At 41.5% G+C, this 10241-nt stretch overlaps 2 protein-coding genes across 4 annotated transcripts in view; one reads left to right on the forward strand and one right to left on the reverse strand.

Annotated features, from left to right (window-relative positions):
- The window catches only part of LOC109961183 (adenosine kinase-like), an 11488-nt gene extending 8687 nt beyond the window's left edge, over positions 1-2801 (reverse strand). The window contains exons 1-2 of one of the 2 annotated variants that reach the window (XM_020601853.1): positions 2599-2801; positions 416-490 (exon numbers count right to left, since the gene is read on the reverse strand). In XM_020601853.1, coding sequence (XP_020457509.1) covers positions 416-490; positions 2599-2690 — 167 coding nt within the window. In that variant the 5' untranslated portion in view covers positions 2691-2801. Of the gene's footprint in view, positions 1-415; positions 491-1664; positions 2461-2598 lie in introns of those variants that run through there. The other variant, XM_020601854.1, reaches the window with a different exon arrangement.
- A 2738-nt stretch (positions 2802-5539) lies between these two features.
- Positions 5540-10049, forward strand: ap3m1 (adaptor related protein complex 3 subunit mu 1). 2 transcript variants are annotated; one of them, XM_020601897.1, is made up of 9 exons: positions 5540-5640; positions 5982-6295; positions 7065-7236; positions 7341-7478; positions 7604-7689; positions 7790-7923; positions 8055-8262; positions 8689-8833; positions 8958-10049. In XM_020601897.1, the coding sequence occupies exons 2-9, from the start codon at positions 6023-6025 to the stop codon at positions 9056-9058; spliced, it is 1257 nt and encodes a 418-aa protein (XP_020457553.1). In that variant the 5' UTR covers positions 5540-5640; positions 5982-6022; the 3' UTR covers positions 9059-10049. The 2 variants fall into 2 exon arrangements, with proteins under 2 accessions (XP_020457553.1, XP_020457552.1); XM_020601896.1 differs by lacking the exon at positions 5540-5640 and adding an exon at positions 5650-5841.
- Positions 10050-10241: the final 192 nt, after the last annotated feature.

Below are 10241 nucleotides of genomic sequence, written 5' to 3' on the forward strand. Positions count from 1 at the left end.
GCTCTGCTAAGGCTGATTATTAAGGCGCTCTGCTGTTTCCTGTGCTCTGGTGTCCTTTACCATTATTAACATGTGCCTCTATATTGATCAAATTATATCAAAGAGTCTCTTTATCTTATACTCGGTCTATAACATGTCTATATTTCCTTTGACCTGACTCTCACTGTTTACAGACATTTAAAAGCAGCACACAGATCAACGCTCCACATCTGTTATTTTTTGCATGTACAATTCTATGTAAATGGTGTAATATGTACATTAATGTTTACATTTTTCACTTAAATGAACTTTTAAGGCGTCACCAGAACAACTACTACATTGAGCATTTCTATACAGTGAGCCAATCAGCAGTGAGGAACAGGACCACCTTTAAGTGAGAAGAACTAAATTCCACTGTTTCAGACATTTAACTTACTTGTCCAAGAAGTCTTTGTCCACTATAGCACAGATGTCCAGTAAGGGATTTCCCATCCCAAAGAGTGAATTAGGGCTGCAACATAAAGATTTAGTGTTAAAACAAAAGGCTTGGTTTTAACCTGACAGTACAGACTGGCCATCTTCCTTCCTTCCCTCAATATAACATCAGTATTTTTACATTAATTCATGTCAGTAACAAGGGGAACATCCTGCAGAGTCCATGTTACCTTGGCCTTTGTCTTTACTTTCTGAAGCTTCTCCTAATAAGCCAACTGGATTGGAAATCAGTTACAGGTTTAGACTGGTTGGCTGAGGTTACTGTGTAGACAGGACTTTATAATCCATGTTTTCTCACACCACTGAGTGTGCTGAGTTTTTATCCCACTGTTCATTTGCAAAACACACATTTTCGTTTCCATGTTAAGTGAGTAATTATATGATTTAAAATCTTCAACTCACACGGAAAGCAAAAACAGATATGGTAGATATAGTTTCGACACACGACTCATCAGTAGAATAGCAATGTGGCCAGCAGTCAGACACACTGTGTCAGTCATGCATACAACCATGTTACGACATAACAGCATTCTTTTCATTTCTGGGGCAAACAACCGAGTGCAAGCTTTGACTTGGGATGTCAAAATACATCAACACTGGCTTCACTGAGACTCACCAAAATGGGATAATGACTTAAGGCGCCTCTGTACTTTCCACTGGAACTCATGACGCATCAGTAAGCAGTTGGATCAGTCTGCAACTTTTGCTTTTCTATAAGCAAATAGTGAAGCATCTCTGAGTAGAGCTGCAAAAGCACCAAGAGACTATGGTAGCAGATCACTCCTGTCCTGCTAGTCTTTGATGTCAACACAATCTTGTCAGTGTACATGGGAAAACCCCAGATGGAACAAGTCATTGCACACAGCAGCCTTGACAGATGCCACCTCCACGTGAACATTTGCTGGCTTTTTTTTTTTTCTTCAAAGATTTAATGCAGCAAGAAGAAGCAACACGGAATAAGGCTTTTGAAAAAGCAAAGTGAAAGGAGACATAGATGCCCAGCAGACAGTGACTTCTGCTGTTCACTGAACAGAAAATGCATCCACCCGGCAGATGACACACCCTGCAGCACATACATCTGCAAAAATGGAGTCAGATGATTACTGGGCTTGTGAAATCAATTACACCAAAAAAAAAAAGAACCCATATCTGCCTTCAGATCAATTCTCCATTTACCACCGTGGTCTTACCTTGCAGCAGACATGGTATCCCTCGCTCTTTGTGTACCAGCTACACACTGACAGACCTGTTGTCCAAACTAAACCCGGCTCAGAAAGAGCTATACATTCTAAACAAAAAAACTTGACAATTTCAGCTCAATGTGCGATCAGATCGATTTCCCCCTGCAACCACAACAACCCCTACTCCAGACTGATTAAAGGAGGAAGGGCCAGGTCCGTCTCTGTCTGGTGATTGGCTTGTGCTGGAGCTAAATTACATGGTACGATGCATCCTGGAAACACCACGGTATGACCACAGCAGGATTCGGTCAAACTGAATAAGGAAGCCGCTGAGTGATACCACGTTTTTTTTTCTTCAGGAAAACCCACAGAAACATCACTTAACCACAGCCACGTGACTGCTGCGTAATTTACTGGTTTGGAAGCTCAGGACGGCTTTCTCTACAGCAGTCGTCGTTAATACATGCAGCGGAGCGATTCCCTGGCACGGAGCGGAGGGAGTATTGCTTTCTGCACCTTTTAAACATGCAGGGGCAGGTGGTGGTCAAGCTTAGATTAGATATTGGCACAACTACCTAAAAAGCACGCAAGAGTTAACGTTATCTGAAGACAGCACAACCTCTTAGCGCCCCTTTTACAATCAGCTAACCATCAGCCAACGTTATAGCTGCGGGGTAAAAGTTTACGTTACATCACATAACGTTAACCTTTCACCGGTCGTTATAAAAGACCTCTACTCCGCCACCACGGTGGTCAGACAGACATCTGATGGTCTCAAGTAACCCAACATTGTTAAACTCATCATTTCATGCACGCATTCGTGAAGCAGCCTAACACTGCAAAACTAGCATTTAAGTAACTCAGAGGAGTATCATTCCCCCCCCTCCCGCTCCACACAGGACAGTTTGTTAGCTTTTTATATTTGTTTGTATCTTTCGGTCACCTTAGTTTGACAGGAGTCTTTTTAGTCGGAGACTTCGTCTTCTCCCCCTCTGAAAGTTTAGGTTTCTTTGCTTTTGGCTCATCAGAAGCCATGGTTGACCAGACACACGTTGCAAACTAAAACGAACCGGTATGAAAACGCGGTGGTGATATTAGTAACGGAATCTACAGCCCCGAGCAACGCCGAGAAGGAACCGCCTTATCCCGGATGTGTTACGCCAGAGCTCCACCAATCAAAAGCCTTACTTTTTGAACACGTGGCCGCCTACTTTTTTTCCAGACACGTGGAATTTTTTTTGGGCTTTCTCTTTTAACACGTACAAATTTTAACACTGTGTATATAGTGAAATATTATCAACATCATGTACGAATACATTTTTAGGAAATGCAAGTTTATTTGTACTTTCAACACACAAAAAAAAAACTATACAAAGTGCTTACACCATGAATGTAATACTGAACCTATACCCATTGGGCTTAGGGGTCCTAAAGTCTAGACGTTTGCAGAACAAGTTGGGAGACCATTGTCTCATAATCCATCCCTGCATAAGACATAAAAGGTATTAAGACAAGATATATGTTATAGAAATTCTGTTATTAAACATGATTTATGCTATTTAATGTGTTTTAAAATTTCAGAACAGAACCATGTGAGAAACTGGCTATGTAGGCCTGAAGCAAGTTTTCTATTTTTCATATGAAACTGTGTACTGTGGTATACTCGACTATGGACTGTTCCAGATGAAGCGAGACACAACCGTCAACTGTAGGATAAGCATGTGTCCCAGTATGATTAATGTCTTAGTTGTGTTATCAGGGTGTGCCTTTTCAACTATATTGTGCTGTTTGAATCAATTTTACTCAGACAACTCTCTATGCTCATACTGACTTGTCTCCTTGCTACAAGTAAACTAATTACAGAAAAAGATTCCAGTGACTTCGTTGCTTCATTAAAAATTATTTTGACAATATATAAGAAATGCAACCTGCATATTGAGAACTTTTACTTTTTAGCATTTTAAGCATGTTCAGAAAGGCACCAAGCCCAGATGGCATCACCCCCTCTTGCCTGAAAGTGTGTGCTGATCAGCTGGCCCCCATCTTCACACTCATTTTCAACAGGTCACTGGAGCTGTGTGAAGTCCCCTCCTGCTTCAAACCCTCCACCATCATCCCAGTCCCCAAGAAAACTTCCATCAGTGAGCTGAATGACTACAGACCTGTCGCCCTGACATCTGTAGTTATGAAGTCCTTTGAAAGACTGGTGTTGGCCCACCTGAAGGACATGGTAGACCCCCTGCTAGTCCCCCTGCAGTTTGCCTACCGGGCAAACAGGTCAGTGGACGATGCAGTTAACATGGCACTGCATTACATCCTGCAACACCTCAACTCCCCAGGGCCCTATGCACTGGGACTTCAGCTCCGCATTCAACACCATCATCCCGGACATCCTCCACTCCAAACTGACCCAGCTCACTGTGCCTGCCCCCACCTGTCAGTGGATTACTAGCTTTCTGACAGACAGGAAGCAGCAGGTGAGGCTGGGGAAAACCACATCCAGCACCCGGACAATAATCACAGGTGCCCCTTAGGGATGTGTGCTCTCCCCTCTGCTGTTTTCACTTTACACTAATGACTGCATCTCGAAGGACCCCTCTGTAAAGCTCCTAAAGTTTGCTGATGATACATACATATGGTCATCGGTCTTATCCGGGACGGCAACGAGTCAGCCTACAGACAGGAGGTTGAGCAGCTGGTCCTGTGGTGAATCTGCAACATCCTGGAGCTGAACACGCTCAAAACAGTGGAGATGACAGTGGACTTCAGGAAGAGCCCTCCCACCTTGCCCCCACTTATCATACTTGGCAGCACTGTATCAGCAGTAAAGTCCTACAAGTTCCTGGGCTCCACCATCTCCCAGACCTGAAGTGGACGTCCAACATCAGGACCATTACCAAGAAGGCACAGCAGAGGATGTACTTCCTGTGCCAGCTCAGGAAGTTCGACCTGCCCCAGGAGCTGCTGATACAGTTCTACAGAGGAATCATTGAGTCTGTTCTCTGCACCTCCATCACTGTCTGGTTTGGCTCAGCAACCAAACAGGACAAGTACAGACTTCAGCAGACAGTCAGGACTGCAGAAAAGGTCAGTGGTGCAAGCCTGCCCTCCATGGAGGACCTGTACACATTACGCTTATGCTGGTTTACCGTTTACTTGCCCCTTGCATGGGGATATGTACATGCACATTGAGAGCCGATGTGCCAGAGTCAAATTCCTCGTGTGTCTGACACACCTGGCCAATAAAGCTGATTCTGATTCTGATGTTTTGATACTAATACTTTTGTACTTTTACTTAAGTAACATTTGGAATGCAGGACTTTTACTTGTTAAAAATTTACTTGTAACTTAGTATTTTCCCACTGTTGTATTGCTACTTTTATTTAAGTAAAAGCTCTGAGTACTTCTTCCATCACTGTTAATTTATTCACTTTTTTTTCCTCCCCTATCTGTCTGTTTTGTTGATGATTATTTATAACTGTTTCATCTGTGCTTGTTTTATCTAGGAATGTACAGTAAATATATAATCCTAAAGTTAAATCAAGTTCTTCAAATTATGATAGCTATTTTTACATCTGAAAACTAACATTTAAAAAAAAGTGAAGTAAAACTTATTCTTATACACAGTTAAGTTTATACCGTGGGAACACCTGAATGTTAAACTCAGGGCAACAAAGTCCCAAATAATTACATACTGAGCCGGGGTTTAGCTGCCCACAAATATCGCCGGATTAAAAAGTCCGAAACTTTGCTCTGAAAATACATAACATCTTGACATTTTAGCTATGTAATATCTAAAACATACAAAACAAATGTCAACACGTTACCAGTAGCAAATGGGGTCTTTTGATTTATCGATATGAGCTCGTGACTACGTTGTGTTTCTCTGTGTATAGATCTGCAGGCGTGTCGTCAGCAGCTCAAACAGTTCTGCCATATTGGCACCAAGGAGTATATTGTAGGCACACTCAGCTGGAGTTAAAAGGTAAAACTTTAACAGCTTTTAAACTTTGTATACATTATCCTTTGTTCCCTTTTTGTCGCCTCTCACTGTCTAGTTTATTTGTTGCTCCAGTTTTTAGGATTAAGATGCAGAAGGTAAAATGTTCGAAGTTGCCAGTGTCAGATTGCTAACTTAACCAGACAGTTAACTGAGGGTGGAGTTAGTTTGGCAGAATGAGAATAGGTAAATGCTGACAACAAATGACACTGCTTTACAATTACATTTGAATTGTTGTGATTTATGAACTAATACATGACAAGGACTGAAGGTTTAAAAGCAGATAATGTAATGCCTCTCTGTCCCTGTTTGTTACTCACAAACAGAACACTTTAACAACAACAACAGGCTCGTTGTGGCAGCTGAGATGATCCACAGTCTGTTCCTGATTAATCACTCAGGAGACATCTTCCTGGAGAAACACTGGAAGAGTGTCATCAGCCGGAGTGTGTGTGATTACTTTTTTGAGGTGAAGGAGAAGGCAGTGGAGCCGGAGAATGTGCCCCCAGTCTTACAGACCCCACACCACTATCTCATCACCATCTACAGGGGCAAACTCTTCTTCCTCTCTGTCGTTCAGACTGAAGTCCCTCCACTGTTTGTCATTGAGTTCCTACACAGAGTGGCAGACACATTTCAGGTGTGATTAAACTCTGTTTGTTTTGCTAGATAGATGCCACCATTTATAAGATAGGCATGTGTAAAAGCAGATTGTGCCTCTATGTGGGTTAATAGCTGTGATGAAACGTTGCAAGTGGACACTTTATTTTAAGAGGTAACAAGCTTAAAAGTTTGGGAATCACTGTTTTACATGATGGTAACCTGAAAAAATATTAAGCTTCTACAGACTTAGACAAAATAAGCAAGTTGATGACTTAATCTCCTGCTACAGGAAGTTTTTTAGGATTTTTTTTGACACTTTAGACTACAATTAATTGGTTAACAAATCAGATTAAACAATAATGAAATTAATCTCTTGTTGCAGCCTTAATACACACTGCAGAGTTTGACAAAATTATCCAAATGTGGGAACAGATCCCATTGTGTCCTCAATATACTTGAGCTGCAGGGTGTCTACCGTGTTTTATAATGCTGTGTACTTTTTTATCTTAATCATTTAAGATGCATTTTAGTGTGCAGTGTCAACAAGAGCTATGGCCACATATCCATGCTAAATATTACAGCAATACTAAGCAGGCTTTAAGTGTGTAGTGTGAACTGTCAAAACCAGTCTGTAGTCCTTAATGCATGTGTATGGTTAGTGTGTAGAATGGAAATGGGACACAACTAGTGTCTGAATGGAAAGTCTAGGGGTGCTTTTTAAGTTAACTGGCAAATCCACTCTGATAATTCTGCCATAAGCCTTTTTCCCCCCATTTGTTTAGTGTAACTGACATTTTCGTTGACAGGACTACTTTGGAGAATGCTCTGAAGTTGTAATCAAGGACAATGTGGTGACGGTGTACGAGCTGTTGGAGGAGATGCTGGACAACGGCTTTCCACTGGCAACAGAGTCCAACGTCCTCAAAGAGATGATCAAGCCCCCGACCATCCTGCGATCAGTCGTCAATACGCTCACAGGTAAACGGAGCTCATCTGTCTCAACTGTGCCAACCTTTGTGTACTTAATCTGCAATGCCTACATAAACACATACGTTTTTACTTTTGGTTTGTGTATTTTCCAGGAGGGAGTAATGTTGGTGATATGCTACCAGTGGGTCAGTTGTCCACTATCCCATGGAGGCGGGCTGGTGTTAAATACACCAATAATGAGGCGTATTTTGATGTCATAGAGGAAATAGATGCCATTCTGGACAAATCAGGTGCAAACTATCGCCTGTTTGATAACAACAGATGAAGAGTGTATTCATGTAAAGAATTGTTGGCTGTAATTAGATTTGGTTTCTCTTCAGACATGACTGTATCTCCTTCAACCTTTTCTACTCAGGCACAACAGTATTTGCAGAGATCCAGGGTGTAATTGAAGCCTGTGTGAGGCTCACTGGGATGCCTGACCTGACTCTGTCCTTTATGGTGGGTTCATTTCTTCTGAGCTGTGTTTTTCTTTAGTGCTTTCATGGGACCGGCTTTTGTTTAAGTGTAAAATTCACTCGCTATTGTTATTTGATGACAGAATCCTCGTCTTCTTGACGACGTGAGTTTCCACCCGTGTGTGCGATTTAAGCGCTGGGAGTCGGAGCGTGTCCTCTCATTCATCCCACCAGATGGAAACTTCACACTCATGACCTATCATGTCAGCTCTCAAAAGTAAGCAAGTGGCATCACTAGATGTCTTAGTTTGTAATTAAAAATAACATGGACTCACAATCCACACTTGCTGTCTTGCTGCCTACTGAACATAACTGATTATTGCCACTGTGGAAAATGTGCTTCCTCAGTCTTGTGGCCATTCCAGTATATGTGAAGCAGAGCATCAGTTTCTTTGAGACAGGAACTTGTGGTCGCTTGGACATCACGATTGCACCCAAACAGACCATGGGGAAGACAGTGGAGGGTTTGGTGGTCACTGTCCACATGCCTAAAACTGTGCTCAGTGTCAACCTCACAGCCACACAGGGAAACTGCACCTACGACCTCACTACCAAGGTAACCAACATAATAAATAAGTGTTAGAATGCAAACTCATTCATAAATCACAACCAGTAATAGAGTAGGTCTGTATTAAATGAGAGGTTAGAATGCCTTCCACTTTTTGAACATGGACCCTCTTATCCAGTCGATGCCCACCATACTGCTCAGTTCCTTCAGTGCAAAGCTGCTTATATCTTGTCTGCTCAAATCATAAGTGTTAAAATGGGAGGCAGTGTAACAAAGTGTTTGTTAAAGAGGTAATTTTCTCTTTAGGGACTTCTCTCATTACAGTGAGTCAAAGACATACTGTATCTAGTCATGCAAGGGCTAAGTAGCCCAACAGAGATGTAATTCTGATCAGATGTGGTGGTGATATAGGGAAAATAAAACTAAAAAAATCAATCTGTTGTCCTTACTTTGAGCATGTCTATGTTTTGGTAGGTGTTAGTTTGGGACATTGGAAAACTGAATCCACAGAAGCTTCCTAACCTGCGAGGCAGTCTGAGTATGCAGGCAGGAGCCCCCAAACCTGAAGAGAACCCCACACTCAACATTGACCTGAAGATACAGCAGCTGGCCATATCAGGTAATCTTCAACTAGTCAGTCCCTTTATCTGCATCCTTTATCTTTGCCTTTGAGGGTGTTAATGATTAATAGTAGCAGAATTTGTATTTTATGTCATTTCTCATTTTGCTTGTCCCCCATATAGGTCTCAAGGTGAGCCGACTTGACATGTATGGAGAGAAATACAAGCCGTTTAAAGGGGTCAAATATGTGACAAAAGCGGGAAAATTCCAAGTGCGAACCTAAGCAATGACTGTCACAAGCCAAAGGTCAACAATCCAATGTGCCAAATAGGTGGTGAGCTAGCATCTTGCTAAGTCAGCTCTCCAAAAAGTCATACACATCCTCTGGCTCATTGTGATTGATGAATGAGTTTGCATTCTAACACTTATTTATTATGTGTTTGGCATTACATATATGTGACTGGATAGTATTTGTAGCCTGTAAAAGGAAGCCTTAATAATTAATGTGACCATGCTGAAGTGCTCTTAGTTTCTATCCAGTTTAAATGGGCTTTATTGAATGAACCATTCCTCTTTGTATTTTGGACTAATTCTGAACATGTTTTTCCTTTGTTTTAATCTAACACCTTCTGAGTGTATTCCTAAGGGGAATATTTTGGTTTGAAAAGGGACACTCACAGCGCCTTGCTCCTCACTACTTGCTTCATCACACGTATACAGTCTTAACTGCATGTAACCTTGAGAGTAAGCAACCATGCCTCTGCAAACCTTTTTTAATATAAAATAAGGTAGCCAAGTTTTATACTTATATATGTTTATTTAAAAAAACATTAAGGTAGTATCTACTTTCTGAGTAGCTGCAGTGCATCTTGAGGTCTTTTGTGCAGCTGTTTTTTGCACACATTAACTCTTTAATGTGCCCTTGTAAGTTTAGGTTGAAGTGCTTTTTAAAGCACATACTACAGCACAAACTGTGTGTTTTGGAGGCCTGAGGGAAATGCGTCTTATATCTAGGGTGCACAGTTTGAATTAGGGAGCGTTCACAACCATTCTCAGGGCCTATAAATGAGCTAGTGATTGAGGCAGCCTGTTGGGAGCAGTTGTGTTAAAAGCACTCAGAAATCACCAAGATCCTCACATAACTTATATGCAACTTCTTTACTCAGCACAGCATTTGCACAATCATTTGTCCATATCAAAAATACTAAGAGTTCTTGTACAAAGTTGAGCCTGTATTATAACATATAAGATGTCTGATAAAACCTATAAAACTCTTTTTTGTGTGTGTGCGCTTTTTATTTTTTATAATTACGCTTTAGCAGCATGGATACTGGCACTGTCAGTGGGTACGTCCACCACTTTGCGCCAGAATATCTATTATAAACAACTATTGGATGCATTGCCAGGCAACATTGTATAATCTTATTTTAGTGCATTTGCTATTTAGCACTCAACACATAGACATT

The sequence above is a fragment of the Monopterus albus genome, unplaced genomic scaffold, assembly GCF_001952655.1.
Source record: "Monopterus albus unplaced genomic scaffold, M_albus_1.0 scaffold52.1, whole genome shotgun sequence".
In the NCBI taxonomy this organism is placed as follows: domain Eukaryota; kingdom Metazoa; phylum Chordata; class Actinopteri; order Synbranchiformes; family Synbranchidae; genus Monopterus; species Monopterus albus.